Source organism: Heterostelium album (assembly GCF_000004825.1).
Source record: "Heterostelium album PN500 unplaced genomic scaffold PPL_contig8, whole genome shotgun sequence".
NCBI lineage: Eukaryota > Evosea > Eumycetozoa > Acytosteliales > Acytosteliaceae > Heterostelium > Heterostelium album.
This window is the reverse complement of record NW_008805085.1, coordinates 694,667-715,690: the sequence shown is the minus strand read 5'-3', so window position 1 is coordinate 715,690 and position 21,024 is coordinate 694,667. Positions and strand designations below refer to the sequence as shown.

The 21,024-nt window shown below is 31.9% G+C and overlaps 4 protein-coding genes across 4 annotated transcripts; 3 read left to right on the top strand and 1 right to left on the bottom strand.

Annotated features, from left to right (window-relative positions):
* Positions 1-1,230: 1,230 nt before the first annotated feature.
* On the top strand, positions 1,231-7,015 carry PPL_03935 (uncharacterized protein; the record flags this gene model as incomplete). The annotated part of the gene is made up of 8 exons (XM_020574848.1): positions 1,231-1,451; positions 1,522-1,586; positions 1,732-2,126; positions 2,551-3,255; positions 3,375-3,529; positions 3,564-6,448; positions 6,526-6,823; positions 6,919-7,015. 8 exons carry the CDS (start codon positions 1,231-1,233, stop codon positions 7,013-7,015), a joined length of 4,821 nt encoding a protein of 1,606 aa, XP_020435262.1.
* Positions 7,016-7,299: 284 nt separating this feature from the next.
* On the top strand, positions 7,300-8,035 carry rpl18a (eL20 family ribosomal protein; the record flags this gene model as incomplete). Its single annotated transcript, XM_020574847.1, has 3 exons — positions 7,300-7,302; positions 7,435-7,617; positions 7,700-8,035. 3 exons carry the CDS (start codon positions 7,300-7,302, stop codon positions 8,033-8,035), a joined length of 522 nt encoding a protein of 173 aa, XP_020435261.1.
* Positions 8,036-8,352: 317 nt separating this feature from the next.
* On the top strand, positions 8,353-10,149 carry PPL_03933 (kelch repeat-containing protein; the record flags this gene model as incomplete). Its single annotated transcript, XM_020574846.1, has 1 exon — positions 8,353-10,149. One exon carries the CDS (start codon positions 8,353-8,355, stop codon positions 10,147-10,149), a length of 1,797 nt encoding a protein of 598 aa, XP_020435260.1.
* A 360-nt stretch (positions 10,150-10,509) lies between these two features.
* PPL_03932 (uncharacterized protein) lies at positions 10,510-20,216 on the bottom strand (the record flags this gene model as incomplete). Its single annotated transcript, XM_020574845.1, has 15 exons — positions 10,510-11,046; positions 11,124-11,476; positions 11,547-11,951; positions 12,043-12,888; positions 13,092-13,165; positions 13,191-13,235; positions 14,848-14,912; positions 16,582-16,606; positions 16,967-17,043; positions 17,120-17,207; positions 17,541-17,852; positions 17,930-18,202; positions 18,269-19,833; positions 19,862-20,128; positions 20,214-20,216. The coding sequence occupies 15 exons, from the start codon at positions 20,214-20,216 to the stop codon at positions 10,510-10,512; spliced, it is 4,935 nt and encodes a 1,644-aa protein (XP_020435259.1).
* Positions 20,217-21,024: the final 808 nt, after the last annotated feature.

Sequence of the window (21,024 nt, the reverse complement as noted above, 5' to 3'; positions counted from 1 at the left end):
TAAACAGTTTAAAAATAAATAATTTATAATATTCAACATCGATTAGGGTGAATGATACGTGGGTGTCTATTTTAAAATTATTTATCGACATATAAACACTTTTACTTATTCAATGTTAATTTTATTTACAGATTTTCAGTAATGATAATCATATAAATATTGATTTGATTAAGTTTGGTTGAATTTATTTTGTCATTTTTGCTCATTAAGAATGAATGATAATGTTTAAAAGTAGAATATTTAAAATAAATTTTATTGGATATAAATAGTTAAATTTATTTAAAGATGTTTATTACAACAACTTACTTTAAATGGAATATAATCAAAAAAAAACAAATAAATGTTACTGTAGATTTAAAACACATGTGAGATGACACTGTTGCTGTTGATAGATCTTATCTATTTTTATTTTATTTCTCGGAGTACCACCCAACAACTCCCATTGTTATTCACTTTATTAAACATTGATCTCTTGTACGTTTTTACTAAAAGCAGTAAAATATTTTATAGTAATCAAAAGTAAAGTTGTTTTATTATAACTTGATTTGATTAATTTTTTGTAAACATATATAAAAATATATATTCGACTCCTATTCCAATACCAAAAACCCATTTTAAGTAGTTTTAAGATATTTAAGATCAATACTGATGATGATGGGCAAGACATGATTTTTAACTAAATGTTATGACAACTCAAAGAATATTCTAAAAAATGATTACTGTTTATTTATTCCTTTGTTAATTTTTTTTTTTTTGTTTAATTCTATTGTAAAACAGAGTAGTAACAAAAATAATACAACCACCACCAAACTCCATTTGTTTTTCATTCTATCACCTGATTTAAATGTGAATAGATATTGAACAAACCAAATCTATTTCATTACACCAGTGTACTTGTTATTTAATCTGAAAGATAAGCTTATGATCTGAATTCAGCTGTTGAACATCTCTCTAACAAAGGTGCCTATGATGTTACTTTGAGCACATGTGCAACTTACTATAATAATTAATATCATCACCTGTAAACAACATCTCTTTATTATTGGTTGGTCAATTATATATATTTTAAAAATAACATTTGATAGAAAAAAAATGGTTGTAAAAAAAAAGTTAAAAAAAAATTAAATTAAATTCAACAAAAACGAAAGTCAATTAAAAGACGAATGATATTTTGATCGAATTATATCTGTTAACTTTAGCTTCAAATTTCTCTATTTAGTTTGTTAAATGATGTCAAAATCAAAAGTTGATTCTTCAAAAAAGACATCATCATCAAAAACAAATGATAGAAAGAATGAAGAATCAAAAGTAGAATCGAAAAAAGATAAAAAGAAAGAGGAAACTCCTCAAAAAAAAACAGAAAACAAGAGAAAGACAACAACTCTTGAAAATAATGATAATAATAATGATAATAATAAACAGTCATCGATACCACCACAACAACAACAACAGCAATCACAACCAAATAAAAAACAAAAAGAATGACAACAATTCAATGTTTGTTTTAAATGATAATGTTAGTGGATGGGATGGTATCAGTCCAATTCAATCTTTAACTCTTGGTGAACTTATTGCTACTTTAAATGGTAATATTACAATTAAATATATATATATTGTAGTTTTAGTTTATTAATAAAGTATCATTATTATTATTATTATTATTATTATTATTATTATTATTATTATTATTATTATTATTATTATTATTATTATTATTATTATTATTTATAGGTAAAAACTTTGATTTAAGAATCATAGTTGCAGAGTATCTATTTGACAATAAGATAACAGGATTCACAGAGAAGATTGGATATCTTTTGAATTGGACATTCGAAAAGATTTCAAGTTCCTATGGAAACTGGCGTAGACGTCCCACACCCAATATAGTTCCACTTTGCTACGACATGCGATATTGGCAGCTCCTGAAAAGACTGCTCGAACGAATCGACAACAATATAAATATACAACTATCAAGTGATTATCTAATTTCAATGTTAGAAATAGTATTAAATTCAATCCTATCAATTAGCACAACTTCAACCGATAATAATAATAATAATAATAATAAGATTAAGAAATATCAATTATCCAACTCTTCACCTCCACCTTTTGAAATCACTACAGTAGTAAGAGAAGTGTTGAATCTATCGATAGGATTGTTCTTGCCTGTTGACATCTACCGTGAGATCTCTCTATTTTTCGAAGCAATACATCCAAGCTTGATAAAGACGTTATCGGGTGAACAGCAACAGCTAGAACTAGAACAACAACAACAACAACAACAACATTTAGAAATTATATTATTAACAATTAATCAACTATTTGAATATTTGTTTCGATCAAATTAAACTTGGAAATAACTCTAAACAACTTCAATCGTTGGTTGTCAATCTATTGCCATATCTATTGTCATACCGACACTCACTTAAACAACAACAACAAGAACAACAAGAGCAATCCAGATGTAAATCAACAGTTACCGATAACTCTATTACAACGATCTGTTCATTATTGCAATGGTCACTCTACCATCCAGATTCTCACTGGAAGTCATATCCAGCAGTACTTTTAAATGGTTGGATATTAAAAGAGAACAACAACAAACAAGATCAGAAGCAACCAGCTGCAAAAGAAAAGAGTCAATTCCAATCACAGATTATTTTAGAGCAAATCGAACAACTAATCTCCAATGAACAACTAGCAACCATCGTTCAGACATATAAAGATATTCCACTATCACATGTCATACTAGATAGTTTACCTTTGTTACTTCAACTATTCACTATTCAATTCAATAGTTTTGGAAAGAAGCATATTACCAATGATATGATTACTAGTACTAGTAGTGGTAAAAGTAATAACAATAGTAATAGTAATAGTCAAGGTTTTAAATCAGAGAGAATCATTGAATTTGCTTACTTCCGTAGATTATACCTTTTGTTCCTCAATGATAAGCATAATCAATTCAAACAGAACCTAATAGCTGGCCATCCATTACCTTATTTCGAAGCATTGGCTAATCTACTATCAACATTGGCATCACTCAATATCTTCTACCAAGACAACGAGCAACAAGTCAAATTCCTACAGAGTCAGCTCGATACCGCTGTGAAAGTAGTACAGAACAACAAGAGTGAAACTGTGGAGCAAGGAATCTACAAGTTACTATCGTCATTCGTCAAGATCAGTCATGTCATCGTTGATGATAAATTAGAAACAATCTTACATCAAATATTAGTATCACCATTAAAATCTGTAAGTTAACAATTCAATTGTCATCATCGTTATTATTATTATTATAAATATTAATAATACTAATACTAATATATGAACATCTGTCTACCACTACTACTACTATTGTTTATTAAAAATAGAATCATTCCGATGAACTTTTATCAACAATACTCGATACGTATCTATCTATTCGTCAAAGTGATAACCTTTTGGAAAAGTTAATCAATAATTTGATCTCTGGTAAAACAAGATCAATTCAAATCAATAGATTATTAAGCAATACAATACAATCAAGGTAAGTTTTTTAATATTGGTTTTGTTTTGTTTAGTTTAATTATGTCTCGACTAAAGATTACTTATACTTTTTATTGTTATAATAGTTTATCAAATCATTTCAATGGTTTACCATTTGGTCAAGTACCACTCATTTGGAATCAGTTTATTGATGTATGGAGAGATTACTTTACATTCCAATTGAGTGAGGATTTAGATATGCGTGATCCTATACTTGTAGATAGATTGGTTTGCTTCACTAGTGTTTGGTCAAAGTTCCTAGATAACATACAGATGACAACGTTTGCCACTCAGAAACTCGGCCAACTACTGGAGAACTCCTATACACTTTTAGTAGATCCTGTGTTGAATATCATTTCCAAACTAAAGAAACAACAACAACAACAAGACAACAAGAAGAAATCAGTTAAAAACGAACATGTCGAAGTCGATCACCGTATTCTATCGTCATTGCTCTTGGTTTACTCTAGCTACGCACAACTACACTCCTATATCCATCGTTTGACCATTGCAACAGAGGAACAGGGAATCAATGAGTACAACTATCATCGTCAACATTTCCATTACTATCAGCTGTACGAAGAGCAACTTGAAGTCTCAAAGTTGATGGATTATCTTTGTGAACAGATTATAACCCCAGCTGACCAAACAACAACAACAGCAACATCAATCCAATCATTACAACAAACAACTATAAAAATGATAGTCTATAGAATTCAACAGTTGAATTCCTTGCTTTCGTCATGTAGTAATCCAATTCCTGCAATCTCCAATAGCAAATCTCTGGTTGTTTCTTCACTTGCCAAGTGCTCGCCTACTGACGTAAACCAGGAACTATGCTACTTGGTCGAGCTAATGCTGAAGACAATGTTCACCAACAAGCAGCTAGATAATCAATGGAACTTCATCCTTGAGAACATTTGTATTTGGAGTGGCTATACCTCTAAGCTACAGATACAGCAAATACTAGCCAGAATTATATCACCTGCGTATCGTGATACTTGTTTCTCTTTGGTGCTTACCAACTCACAGTTCTACGAACTCATACCACTTCGTCAACAACTACCCTCTACATTGGCACAGGAGATCAATAACACCTTGGACATCCTATACCCACATTCCAAGTCAAAGACACTTTCAATTAGCTCTGCATTCAAACATCTTCATGACTACATTGAAAATAGCGATACCAACAACAAAAACAAGCCATTCTCCAAAGCTGTCCAACAAATTGTATCTACATTGTCATTTGTTACACCAATATCATATTCAGCATCATCGGTTTCACAATGGAATGATTTGTCGTATCTGCTATCGCTTGTGCCAGCGTTGAATTCAAGTTATATCGAACAAAACAATATTGCCTGTATCGCCATGATCTCCATCATCGTTGAGATGTTCATTAGCAAACTAGAGTACACAGATATCACCAACAAGCAAATAGCAACAACAATATACAATAGTCATCTATCCAATAAGAAGCTATTGATATATTGTCTGCAAAGAGATCACTCCATTGCCAATATGGCACCATTAGATCTTTGGATAGATTACCTATTCTTGATGCCATCAACAAAGAACAACAACAACAACAACAGTATTATCAATCTAGATTCAAAGAACATCCTTAAGCAATATGACAATGAAATCAAATGGTTGATTGCAAAGGATCTATGGGAGAATCATCCAGAACACTTCTCTACTATATTCGATTCGATCTATCAAAAGCTTGGTGTAGAGTCTGTAGGTGTACTGCTAAAGCCTGTCGTTGAGAGCATTGAGAATGGAAACAGACAGAGTGCCACTACTTCCCTGGATAAACTACACGATAAAAAAGTAGTCAACTCCATTGTCAAGCTTATCGATACTTTAGTTCATCAATTCGATGAACAATGCTCCGATCGATTGGATACCATTACCTACTACCTGTGGTACACATCCATCGCGACCTCGAACCAAACCAACTCTGTTCACCGTGTAGAACGTCAAGACATTTCTAAAGATACCGCTGACCTGTTGAACCGACTACTCAAGGCAGTATATCCATTCGTTCAGAAACAAAGTAAAGATAGTCTAGAAAGAGTAGTGACCATCTCTTTACAATCTTCACTGGTATCGCTCTTTGAGTTGCATGTACGTGTCTCCACCAATCTCCTGCTCAACAAGTTTATGTCACACGATGACACTGCCCGTTTGATTGCCATGATGATTCACCTTGCCAGTTGCTATCCAGCTCAGTCTCGTCTTGGACAACGTACCATGTCGTCAGTGGTACACTTTGGTCAACACAATCAATCCGACCAATTCATACCGCTATTGGCCAGCATCCTAGAGAGTGACAGAGTCAACTTGCATCGTGGCCAACTCATTGCAATCATCAATCAGCTGCTAAACTTGGGAATTACAATCACCCCTATTTCCACAAGCAATCTTATCAATGCATGTGTAAAGAATGTTGTACATTCATCTACTATTGCACTTGGCTCTACCGACTCACAGCAAGTCAAGGAAAACAAATCGGTACTGAACTCAACCATTGTACTACTCTCCAAGTTGATCGACTACATTGGAGACCATTCGCTCAAACAAGAATCACTACTCAACATATTGACATCGGTGATGGTATTCGAAGGAGCATTCGTCTACTCACAGCCAAGAGCACTTACCGGCTACCAAACATCGGAAGACACATTCGATATGTTGCCAATGGAAATCATTTCACTTCAACAACAAACAACTACAACTACAACTACAACTACAACTACAACTACATACAATAGCGAAAACAACTACAACACCAAAGGATTGCCATTGGACAGTGAATCATATAATAATCTATGTAGATTATTGTTCTTTGTTCAAAAAACAAGATCAAAGAACTTTATAAAACTATTATCACCATTCATCAGTTGTTTAAGATGTAAGTTATTAGCTACAACAACTACAACAACTACAATAGTTTGTCAATATGCAACTAATTACTTTTAATGATTTTAGGTTTGTTATTTGGTTTGGCAAATGATGATTTCAAATTAGATGAAAGATGTGCAAGAGCTCTATCACGTCTACTTGAAGAGTTTAGTAAACATAAAGAAGTAAAGAGTTATCTTCACCATATCATTTTGGATTACATTAGAATTCTTACATACCAACCACCACAATCAAAGTTGAACCAACAAACAACTACAACCAACAACATCAAATACAAACCAGTACAATATTATTTAACAACTGAAATAAGAAAATCTCTACAACCTGGTTTAATTGCTGTATTCTCAAATATAGAAAAAACAATGTATGTATTCATATATTTTTGCATAAATAAGATTAGATATATTAATTTTAAAAAAACAATTATTTTTTTATATTTTTTTTTTTTTCTATATATAGACAAGAACAATTGTTTAAGACATTGGATGATGAATCAAAGAGTCACTTTAAAACTTTATATGAATTACAACAAAGTGATAAATATAGTGGTAAATAAAATTATTAGAATATCAATCATATTATATTATATTTATCTTTAGATTTATTAAAAAATAAAACAAACGATTATTATTTGAGCTATGAGATTTTGAGGAAGTTCGTCTCGTTTTGAAATTTTTAAATTTTCAAATTAAATTAATTTTTTTTTATTTTTTGAAATTGTGTGGGTTGGTGGTGGAGGATTGGTGGGTCGCTGGTCAGTGGTGGACTGACTGCTGAAACGAGAGTTGATTCAAGTGTAAGAGAGGTTCCTCATCAGACTCATCCACGTCCTAAGTCACAATGGTATGATAGAAATAGATAACTACGATTATAGAAGATATCAATAGAATATTATGACTGATACATAGTACCTACACCTACTCCCTCCACCTACTCTCTCTCTCTCTCACTTTCCGCTTTCTATCTATACTTTAGCCTTTCCACGAATTCCAGGTTGTTGGTCGTCACGTTCCAACTGAAAGAGAAGCTCACCCAAAGCTTTTCAGAATGAGACTCTTCGCTAAGACCTCAGTCCATGCCAAGAGCAGATTCTGGTATTTCTTATCAAAGATCCAAAAGATGAAGAAGGCCACCGGTGAGATCCTCAACGTCACTGAGGTAAGTTATCTATTGAAAAACAGGTTAGGTTTAGTAAAGAGAATGCGAAATTAATAGACATCAATCAATCAACAAAACATAGATCTTCGAAGAGAAGCCATTGCAAGTCAAGAACTTTGGTATTTTCATCAGATACAACTCCCGTAGTGGTACCCATAACATCTACAAGGAGTACCGTGACACCACCCGTGTTGGTGCTGTTGCTCAAATGTACGACGAAATGGCCTCCCGTCACTCTGCTCGTGAGAAGACTATTCACATCATTGAGATCAAGGAAATCAAGGCTGCCCAAGCCCGTCGTGCCAACACCAAGCAATTCCACGACTCTGCCATCAGATTCCCACTCACTCACCGTGTACCAAGAAAGTTACCACAATTCAAGTCAACCTTCAAGGCCTCAAAACCAAAGACTTTCTAAATTGACATTGGCTATAATGACTTAAGGATAAATAAACTAAAACAAAAAAATTAAAAAAAATCATATGAATTTAATCTAAACTTTCTATTTAAATCACTGGAAAGTTTATGTTTGATTATCATTTTCATTGAATACTAATTAATATCTATCAAAACAAATATTATATTTTTAAGTTTTTTTAAAAATCACAAATATTCTTAACCCAAAATCAAACAATTGAGTTTTAACCCACAACAACAAAAAGGAATGGGAGTGCAATCATTCTGATTTTACTTTTTCCTCATTTGCACATATATAACATCTCAAAATACTTAAATATGTCTTTTATAAAAAAGTGTTTACATAGTACAAAAGTACCTGAATTCATATGCTTCAAGTGCTATGTGTTATTGTGTTCAAGTTGTATAACCACACACAACAGAGAGTTTGATCATATTCAGTACTGTGACAATATTGATGTTATCAAATTCACTTTTGATCAAATAGTTAATAATAAAGTTCGTTGCAATGAAGGCCAGAGTGAGAGTGGTGAAGATGAAAGTTTTGAACAACCAGGAAGTCAACATATCAGTGACCAGTTCTCTGCCTTGTGGGTATCGATTAAAGAGTTGGCAGCCAAACACCAATCATTAGCAGCATCACAGAATGAAATAGTTCAACACTTTACCCAAGCACACGAAAAACTAACGATCGAGGAGCACCGATTAAAAAAGCCAATCTCAGAGACGATGGATACCATTGAAAATCAACTAGATAGTAAACTCGCCGATTTAAAACATTTAGTCAGTATTGCCAATATAAACAAATCAATTCACAATCAAAACGCCAATCACAGTAGCAGCGACAATCGTACGATATCATCTGCCAACGACGAACATTCAACAACAACAAATCCAACTATCATATCATCGATAGCAGCTCATTCAACACTTATTCCTTTTATTCAGTCAAACACAAACAGTCTTTTCAATATAAATAACAATCATGTCACCACACACGGTATTAATATAGCGGAATTGCTAGAACAATACAAGAATAATTCGGATGCTCTTATTTTGGATTTAGTTTACAAGTTTTATAAATTAAGAACAATCTCCGGAGATTTTAAACCATTAGAGAACTACAGAGTATCTATAGATCCATCAGGTTTAAACAAACTGATGGAGGCAATCCAACAAACTATAACAGTTGTTCCAATAACAGATAATAAGACAACAGCAACAACAACAACTACATCAACTACAATGACAACAACAGACACAACAGTTAATTCAACAACAACAACAACAACAACAAATAACAAAAAAGAAACCTATATTTTCGCCACTCATCGTGGGCAAGGTGCTACGCTAATAGGTGAAAACACCATAACCGAGATAGATTTAGGTTATAATTTCACTTCTACTCACAACTCTGTGGTTAGTGTTGGACAGCACATCTTTATTTTCGGAGGACTCAACAATGGAGCCAAATTTTGTCGATTCTCAATACAATCAAAAACTCTTGATAAGATTGGTGATATCACTGATGTGGAAGGAGGAATATGGATATCAGCTTGCTATGACGGAATGGACCATATCTATCTGGTAAACGGCCATGCTCTCTCAAGAACCGATAGATTCAACATCAAAACATTCAAGTTTGAGAAAACTCCTCATAGATTGAGTGAAAGCTCTAAAGTTCAAATCATTTCATTTTTCTATAAAGGGTTGTTATATTCGATGTCACAAGAGGATAGCTTGCTCCACATATTCAATCCAGCGGACCAATCGCTACTTGAATATAAACTAAACAATATAGATCTACAAGCATTATCTTCATCAGCGTGTACTGATGGCAATGGAAATATTTACCTTTATCAATCAAGAAAATTTGTTAAATTCAATGTGGAATCTAAGAAATTGGACACACTCAAATCAATTGGTTCAGATAGTATGGCATGCCTATCGATGGTCTACCAAAAAGTATCAGAGAACCAAAGCTTTATCTATCTTCTGGGTGGCTCAAATTATAGAAACCACCGGTATTCCATTTTAGAAAACAAGTGGGAAAGATTTTATACATCAGATGATCACAATAGAAATTATTGTGGCTCAGCAATTATATCATTTTAAACAAATAAAAAATAATAATAAAAAAATTGTGTAGTAGTAACATTTTCAAACATTTTTTAATGTATCTATATGTTTATATTCATTTAGTTGCTAAATAAAAGCCATAGAATGAAGAGCTTTTGTTTTAGTTTTATTATTGTTCCAGAAACAGAAAATCTTTAAGAGAAAGAACAAAGAATAATAGTTCCAATAATAAGAAGATATTAGATATAGGTTTTTTTCTTTTGTTTTGTCAAAGACATTGGAATTTTTTATTATAACAAAGTTGATAAGTGATGGAAAAAAAAAAGTCGAGACTTTTAGGTGTAATGATAAAAGGTTGTTATATATATTATGAATATTATATATTTTTAAAAAGGTTCAATGTAATGAAAATTTACTTTGAGCCTCTTTAGCTTTCTTGGCTTCTAAAATTGCTGGTACGAGACCACTGTTATTACATGCTTGCTTGAGGAATGGATGTTTCAAAAGTACTTGAGCGTCTGGTCTGTTCTCTGGGTCCTTCTCCAAACATTTCTTTACAAAATCCTTAAATTCGTCCGACCATTTGTGTTGATCCTTCAAATCTGGAATACCTTTGGTGGTGATCAAGAAGAGTGCACGCAATGGTGGGAACGACATGTAGGGTGGTTCAGACTCGGCCATCTCCATTGCCATAATACCAAGACTCCAAATATCAACTTTACGATCGTAGTTTTGTCCACGGATCAACTCTGGTGCCATCCAATATGGAGTACCAACAATTGTAACTCTCTTTTGCTTATTCTTTGTGAGTTGTGCAGCATAACCAAAATCAGCTAATTTTACAGAGCCGTCAGAACCCAGCAAAATATTATCACTCTTAATATCTCTATGAATACGATATTGATTATGAATATAAGCTAAACCTTTAAGAGACTATATAGATAGGTAAATAAAATTAATAAAATGACAACCACCAATACAACGATATCAAAATCGATCGATATATTTACCTCTAAACAAACAAAGGCAATTTGAGCTTCAGTTAATTTAACAGCACTAAATTGCTCTAAAACCTCGGTAAGACAACCTCCACCCATGAATTCCATTGCCACCCAGAGGGAGTCACCAACTAGGTAACTGTCAATATATTCGATAATATTTGGGTGTTTACATGATCTCATGATACCAATCTCTGTGATGAGCAACTTCATATTTTGTTGGTTGAGTGGCATCTTCTTGATAGCAACCTTTGTATTGTTCTTCAATCTGTTGACTACAAACACTTCACCTGCAGCACCTTCACCAATCTTCATTGAACCGTCACCATATAATTTAGATGGATCGTCTTGACTAATAAGATCATCTAAATAAATAAATAATAATAAATTATTAGTATTATAATAAATATTTATATAGATCTTTCATTTACTTACTTAATGATACATTTGTTTCCTCTGGTATTGGCGCACTTTGGTTGACTAAATCGTAATCATCGCCCTCTAATGCTAAATATTGATCTTGTTGTGGTTGAACTGGTTGTGGTGGTGGTGGTTGTTGGTATTGTTGTGGCTTTGGTAGTTCTCTTTGTGGCATTTGAGGTGGTTTTGGTGGTGCACCCTGTAGTTGAGCGTGTTGATTTGTTATTGGACCCATATGGAAGTCCAATACATCCAATACTGCCTGTGGTTGCTCTACTACATCTTCTTTAGTAATACCAGATGATTGAAGGACAATCTCCCATTCCTTTGGAAGACCCTCAAAACCTGTAATCGAGTTATAATCTACATGTACATTATGTTTAACATTAAATGGTACACCAACTTCTGGTTCTCTTTTTTCTAATGGTTATTATCAAAAAAAAAATGATGATGGAAAAGTTAGTCAACTCTAACAGATCTGTAGTTGGCAAGTTAATTATTGTTTACATACTATTCTTTTTACTGGTAAACAAACCAGTAAAGAAACCTTTTTCTTTCTTTTCTTCGGGTTCTTTTCTGTCGTGGTGTTGTGGAGGTGGCGATGGTGGTGCTATCATTGATGGGTTGGGTGGCGATGATGCCAATTGAACGATTGGTGCCGGTTGTGGTGTTGATAGTATTGATGGTGAACTTGGTGTCATTGGGGCAGTTTGGACTTTGGGTGGAATACCTCCGCTGTTGGCCAAAATATTACCGAGATTTGATGGAATTGCAGTGGGTGCCAACTTCTTGACTGGTGTAGCACCTTTGTTTGAGGGTGGTTGTGGAGGTGGTGGTGGTGGTTGAATACCGTTGTTATTGTTATATTGAGCGGATGAGGCAACCGGTGAGGTGGGTGCTGTCAGTGTTACCACTGGTGAGGCTGGTCGAGGTGGTAAACGCTGTTGCTGCTGTTGTGGTTGCTGTGATGGAGGTGGTTGGTTATAATCAGAGTTGTCGTATGTAGATGGTGCGCCACTGCTGTATCCATTGCTAAATCCGTTGGTGCCAACGTTTGGACGTGGCTGAGTTGGTAAGGGTGGTGCTTTCTTACCGCCTGGTGCGGGTGGACGTTTTGGAATGGCAGGTGCGATGCTGTTGCCACTCGACGACAGACTACCACTGCCACCACCGTTCTGATATGATCCATTCTGTGATGAGGAGAGTGGTTGTGATGGAGCTGGAACACCCAAAGTCTTTTGCTTTATTGGTTGAGGTGGACGTCTAGTTGGGGGTGGTGATGAATCGGCTTCGTACGACTGTGCCTCAAATTTCTCTCTCATCATTGAAACTCTTTGGTTTTTATTTCCATTTTCAACTGTTTTATGTAATAGGTTGTCGAATTAAACAATGTTAATAATAATCATCTAGATGGTTGTACGTGTTTTCAAATCACGATCTAATTCATTCCTACCTTTACTATCCATATTGAAATATTCTTTGAGCTAATGTTGTTTCTTTCTCTATTGTTTTTTCGTTGTTGTTGTTTTCAATAAATCTCCTTTTAATCTTAATAATTACAATTGTACAAGTTGTGTCTATTATATCGTTGATATAGCTTTTCGATATCTATATTTCTGTTGCTATCACTACTACTATATTATTTTTGTTTAAAATTACAATGAATGATTTCTATTCCTCTGCTGCTGTTGCTGCTGTCTATTCCTGGATATATGAATTGGTGTCTATTAAATGAGTTTATTAGTTTGTGGTTGATATTCTAGATATTTATATATATATAAATATAGATATTTTTAGTTGAATCAAAAAAAAAAGGCGATACGAGAGTATTTGAGACCAAAGTGAGAAGATTTTAAAAATAACCGTAGCTAAAACAAAGTTGTCGAAATGAAGTGTAAAGAGCAACAAAAGGTATACTCAACGTGAAAAATAAAATTAAAAAAATTAAAAAAAAACAGATAATTGGGATAAAAAACAATTAGAGGGTGAATTGTATTTGTTTTTTTTGAATGAATTTGTGCTGTCTATTATAGTTTGTATAAAAATTGAAAAAATTAACAAAAAGTAGAGGCGTGAACAAAGAATGTGAGATTATTCTGTTAACAAAAACATGAAATGTTGTTTGTTTTTTTCTTTTGCTTTTGGTTATATTTGCTTTGTTATTGTTGTTTTTTTTTTTGAACTTTGAATTTTTTTCCTTTTTGTTTTTTTAATTGTATTATTGCTGTATTATTTTTTTTACTTTTTTTTTGCTCTGTATCTTAATTGGTTATGAAAACAAAAACAACCAACAACAATAACAAAATAAAATTGTATAGTTTAGTTGTTGTTAATTTATTTATTTTTATTATTATTATTATTTTGTTGGTTGCTCTATTTTATTAAAATTAATGATTTATTAAATAAAATATTTATTTTTAAAATTAATTGTTTTAATTTTAATTTAAATTGTGAATGAGATATCGTTAAGAGATAGACATGAAAATGATTTCACCTTTGGATAATGTTATAACATGATAAAAGTGCTATTATTTTTGTTGTTGTTATACCACATTCTATTTATTTTAGTAGTAGCTTCTTGTTATATTTTGTTATGTGTAGTAGTGGATTTTAGATTTAGTGATAACAAAACAAAAAACACACTCACTCACTCACAACAACAACTCAACTCACAAAAACAGTAAACAAAACCAAACCAAAACCAAATCAACAACAACCATCAATTAATCAATTAAGAATGAAATGTGATAACATATTATAATTGAATTGAATTGTGTAGTGATAATAATAGTTGACCAAAATTAAAATTAAAATCAAAACAAAAAAAGAGGTAGGTAGATATGGTGAGAGGTTTTAGTTTTACTCTAAAAAGCACAAACAAACCACTTTAATGATGTGTCGTTTTAAGCAATTTATATTAATATAAAAAAAATCAAAAAGAGTAGTGGTAATGGTAGTTGTTGTTGTTGCTAGTGGGTTGGGTGAAGTTGTGTGTGTTCTTTTTGATCTGTTGTTATTGTTTGATCGGAGTTTTAAAAGATGATATAATTTTAGAAGATGTTACAACATTCTACTCCACTCAATTAAAAATCGACAAATCTTTTGGCGTTGATGTGAAAGACAGATAAATTGTTGAAACTACTCTTTATTATTTACTTCATGTAAACATTTAGCAGCAACAACAAACAATATTATGCACGTGATTGTATTTTTAAGTAAATTTCAACAATTTTATTATTATTGTAATAGTTTTGATTTTTTTGTATTGTTTGTTCGTTTTATTCTTTTTATTTTATTATATATCAAAGATATCTACCTATGTTTACATAAATGTTTACTATTATGTAATATGATTTCTTGTGAAAAGATGTTATGTGTATACTATATATATAGATATTTTATTTAAATAGTGCAAAAATGAAATGATTATGATGGTGAGAGTGAAGATATTGGGTGTTTTCGATAATGTTTCCTTCTAAAAGTGTGAAATGGAAACCGAAATCGTTGTGTTAGCAACAAATAGAGAGGAGGTGTGTGGTTCCAATCACACTCCAAACACATAAAAAAAAATAAAAAATAAAAAACAAAACAAAATAATCAAAGGACACAAGTTCTGAGGCTCTCAAGTTGTTAAAATCAAAATACCAAAGAAAAGTCTGGTTATTATTATTTCCTGTCACAAATTATTTGACTACAGCTCTTTAACTAAAATTTTAAATTATTGTTGTTCTATTCTATTCTTGCTATAGCTGATTCATTATCCTATTTATTATTGTTGCTTTGTTTATTTTGTTTTCTTTTTCTTTATTTCTTTGATGTTTAAAATGCTAAGTTATTTGTTTTACTCTCATAGAAAAATAAAAATACAATATAATAATTTGCACAAAGAAAAGATAGTGGGAAAAAGAATTAGATCTATACCTAAAATTTATCTGTTTGTCTTTGTTGTTAACACTATTGCTGCTGTAAAATCGCTAAATTTTATACTATTATCTATTTATATTTATTATTTGTTATTTATACAATGATTTTTTTTTTTTTTTGAAATTTTTTTTTTCATCACAAAGCAACACTACTTTATGCGATGGTCAATTCGAATCTTGCCAACTTTTTTTTTTGATTGGTAAATGTGGTTTGACAAATGACAGTTTTTTTTTTTGAAAAACAACAAAAAAAAAAACAAGCAAAAATTAAAAATAATCCATGTAGGTTGTATGGGTTTATTTTGTTTTTAAAAATCTTCAAACAAAAAAAATCATAAAAAAGGTTTTTTCAATTATTTTTTCTTTTTTCATTTTATTTTTATGATTTCTAAAAAAAAAGCTGGCATCATCGATCATCTCAGATCCAAATTGAAGCCTAATTTTAATCTCTTTTTTGGTAACATCATCAACCAAAAGCAATCAAACAAATAGTATCATACTGTGGTAATCCAATTATAATGTAATGTAGGATTTCGTAGTTGCAGTTCCTTATAGTTTCATCCAAATGAACCGGTGGGTAAACTTTACCCAACATCCGATGGACGGACAACAACCTGTTGTTGCATTCAAATTCAATCAATAATCCTCTGAACAGAATGATCTAAAAACGTTTGGTAAGTTATTATTTTATAATAATAATAAATCGATCATCGTTACAAAGACAGACAGATAACCACCACCACCAGCATAACAACAAACAATCTCCTTATATATCATACCATTAAACACTTTTAGTTTATTAATGTTGTTCGTTTGTTTGTTGCAAATTTTAATTAAAATCGCGACTAAACAAACCTTTTATTAGCAATGATTTGCAATATATGTTTAATTAAATTAAAAGATTAATGTGTAGAGTATGACTGTCTTATAAATTGTTTGTACTTTTTTTTTCTTTTTTAAATGATGAAACATCCATCCTTGCGTTGAGGAAGAAAACGATGATGCCTATCTTAGGGAAGACAATCGATCCTTTCAAGAATAAGCTACCATATATAAATTCGTGCTGTAAAGATGAATCAGTTACTGATCTTCGATATGCTAAACCACGAGTTACAATATATGCCTACCTTTTCAAGATTGGATTGACTGTTTCTGATAAAAAAAAAAAAAAAAAAAAAAACAAACTACATATAAATATTATATTACATTAGATCGTCAATATAAGTAATAACAAAATACTAATGAATGTTTTTTCTTTCTTCTTTTTTCATTATAATTTTAAGAAATAAAAATAAAGAATGATTATTCTTTATTTTGTTTGATTGTTTTAATCTAGATTTAAATAAATAAAAAAAGGAGGAGGAGGAGGGAGTATACTATAGTTATATTAGAGAATCATCGTTTTCATTGGCTTCCAAGCTTTTACCATTAGGGTCATGAATGGGAGAGTTTGTTTCCTTCTCAAAGTGTTTCGAGGCATTCATCAAGAGTTCGTTAATCTCCCATACACACAGCAATGAAAGACATGTTTGGAATGTAACCAAGAAGTATCCTTGTACTTTTGAGCTTAAAGAATCATCTAAAAAGTCCTGTTCAATAAATAGTAATTAATAAATCATTCATTAACAACTATTAGAAATAACTGTTATTTCGTTGAATACTTACTTGTAAGAACATACTCTCTGAGTACATATGAGGTAGTTTTGATTTTATAATAACAAATGTAAATAGTGGGAGTAAATCATCTGCACCTCTGTATATTGTTGAAAATAATGATAATGGTTAATATTAATGATAATATAGTAGTAATAATAATAATAATAATAATAATAAGTTATTTGTTACTTACAAAACTAAACTTGATGGTTTATCTTTTTTAGAACTCCAAAAGTTTTTGATGGCTTCGCAGATGGCTTCGGAGGTGTCGATCAGACACTGTATCTTCTCGGATGGCGAGTGGTAGGTATGCAGTTTTCGGAGGAGTTCAATTGCGTTTTGGTAGGGAACGGTGTCTTGAACTTCTTGGTCGATCAGCCAGAACTTCTGAGGAATAGAAAGATGCAGTGGTGTCAGTGTAAGGAATTGCTGAGTCTTGGCGTTGTGCTCTTCGTCTTCGGCGGCATATTTCTTGACGTACTGCTCGAATAGCAGTGAGTGAATATGTTCAAACAGACATTTCTCAACACCGAGTTTGCAGTAGTTGATACTCTCTTCGGTTCTTGCCAGTTCCGGCACTCTGTTCAGCAGGATCTCTGAGAATTCATTGATGATCTCTGTGATCAACTCTTTGAGCATCTCTTTATCATCGCCAGCCGCACCGCTATCACTCTTGGTTATCTTATTACCAATGAATTTGATTCTATCTTCAAACAATCTACCGATTTCAAATTCTTTTTGACTGTAATTTATAAAGTAACAAAGTGTTAATAACAAGTCATCTAATCATTATCTATATTGTTTTGCTTTTAAACTTACTTTAAGATTATAGGTACATATTTCATAACATCTTGTTGACTGTTTGCACTCTTTCCAAGTTGTTTGAATAGTTTTCTCTGAGGATCGAATATGTCATCAAAGAATGATGGCGATGAACCATTCTTTCTCAGTCCTGGCGATTGTTGTCTTTCTTGTCTTTCAGCTCTCTCTTTGTTTTCTTTGTTCTCTTTATCTTTATTCTCTTGATTCTGCTTTTGTTGTATTTCTAAAATATGGAATTGTCTTTCAATCTCTAGAGTATCATTCTCATTACTTTTTTGATAAATAAATACATTTGTTAGTTAAACAACAACAACTATTATTGTATTGTATACATACATTAAAACTAGATTTGGTTTCGATTCTGGTTGTGAAATCTCCAGAATTTGAGTGATCATTTGCATTTCATTCTCTGGTGAAAAGTTGATGGTGAACGAACCGATGGCTACGATCCACATGATGATTTGCTTGGGATCGTCCGACCAGATGTAGTGAGAGATCGAGTTGTTTGGACTGTTCAGTCTTACACCGTATCTAAACATGCCAGTCTCATCGATGAATCTAATATCACTGTTGATCATCAGTCTTCTTAGGTCGATTACATCGGATGGATCCAAGTCCTTCGATACATGGTTGAACAACATGTGCTCACGCAAGATGAACCAACGACGATCGTTGATAGAACCACGCTGTCTACCCATATCGACCACATTATAATACAATAGACCTTCAGTGGTGACTGCACTCTTTTCCTGTTGCTTCAGTGCAGCATTTGGAGTGGTCAATTGGAACTGACGTTGAAAATCGATTTCATTTGCATGTTTCTGGTAGTTCTGATAACTATCTTGATATCTCTGATTGGTCTTATCTCTACTTTTATTCATATTGTCATTATTATTATTATTATTATTTACATTATCATTCTTTGATTTGTTATCTTTTGAATTCGAACTATTGTCAGTCTTCTTGTTGTTGTTATTATTATTATTATTCAATATACCATAGTAATCGTTTGTTATCTTTTCTTCATCACTGAATTGCTGATCTATTTTCTCAACAAATTGTTTAATTGAATCGATAAAACTTGATGTATCTTGACTTGATTGTCTCTTATGATCTACTGATGATGACGATGATGATAATTGTTGTTGTTGTTGATATTGTTGTGATGGATATTGATTAGTATTTTTATTGCTATTGGTGGTTGTCGTTGATTGTTGTGAAACTAACAGTGGTGACATTGGTGGATTTGGTGCGGCTCTATGGTTTATTAAATTGTTGTTATTGTTGTATGCATTATTATTATTGTGATTGTTGTTATTATTTTGGTAAAGATATTGTGAGGTCATTGGTTGATTTGAAACTGAACTATAGGTTGGTGTAGTTGTTTGTTGTGGTTGTTGCTGTTGCGAATAGTAAGAAGGATATCCATTATATGCCTGTTGTTGCTGTTGTTGCTGTGTCGCTGAATTATAGGTCGGTGGTGCATATGGATATGCATATTGCAAGATATTATTATTTACTTGTGTTGTCTGAGTGTGTGGAGTATATTGACCTTTCGGTTGGTAAGGTGGAGGCGGTGACGCTGGTGGATGTGGACTAGTAGTCTGCTGATATGCCTGTTGTAATGGTGACAATGGTGGGGATAGTGTTCTTTGTTGTTGTTGTTGTTGTTGTTGTTGCTGTTGTTGTTGAGGTAGCTGATAAGGTTGTGGTTGTTGATAAGGATAATTATATTGTTGTATTTGTGGTTGTTGTTGGTACTGTTGTTGCTGTTGATATTGTTGAGTTTGTTGTTGTTGTTGTTGTAGCTGTTGAGTCTGTTGTTGTAGCTGTTGTGGTTGTTGATGCTGTTGTAATTGTTGTTGTAGCTGTTGACGCTGTTGTTGATGCTGTTGTTGATTCTGTTGATAATAATAATGCTGACTATACTGTTTCTGTTGTTGAATAAGTAGCTGTTGTTGTTGTTGCAACTGTTGTGTATATATTATTTGATTGTTGAGTTTGTTGTTGTTGTTGTTGTTGTACCTGTTGTGTTGGTCGTTGTGGAGGTGGTGGAGGTTTTTGTTCTAATGGATTCGGACTTGACGTCAATCCCGTTGACGATTGTGTAATATAATCATTTTCCAACGAGTAATTCGGTATCAACGACAGCAGATAGTTTTGTGTCGAAGCAGTGGGTGATGATATAGGTTGACTCTATAATTATCATTATCATTATATTATTAATAATCATTGATTATAATCGACAAAGTTGCTTAAAATAAAGCATTTATTTACTTACCATTTTCTAAAAACAATTCATTAGTTAATTAAATATCTTGTTTATAAAATTACAACTATAATAATAACAATAATATTTAATCTAAACCAAACAATTAATAATAAAAACTAAATTCCCAATTTTTTTAATTAATTAAAAAAAGATATTGTTTTTTTTTTTTTGTTATTTTTTTTTTTCGGAGCTCCTTTTAAAATATCTATATCTGATTTTTCTATCAGTTTATTTTTATTACTGAATAATATAATATGTTATTGTATTATGTTACGTTTGTTTATTTTTAAAATTGCGTGGTTTATTTTATTTTTTTCTAAAATTTTAAGAATATTGATATTGTAGATAAACAAAACAGGGAAGAAAAACAAAAAACTCAATAATAATTTTGTTGTTGTAACCTCTTGCGAGAATGTGTAACATGACATTGATCCCATAGAACCGTTTTTGTTTTCGGATTGATTAGATTCTTATTGTTGCTTGATTCTGAATCTTAGTATTATTAACACATTAAATATTGATCAAAAATATTAATATAAATAATAATAATAATAATAAATAATAATAGTCAAAGTACTGAAAGAATGAAACATAACATATTTGTAAATAAATTTACACTCCTCTGAAATATTAAAGGATTTATTTTGTTTTGTTTTGTTTTGTTTTTTTTGATTGATTGTTTTCGATTTGTTTGTTGAGTCAAGAAGACAATAGAATATATTTATTAAGCTATTGTTTGTATTGTTTTGTTATTGTTTGTTGATGTTTTTGGCGGTTGTTACAAATGTTTACTCTATTTTGATTTAGAAGTGATTGATGT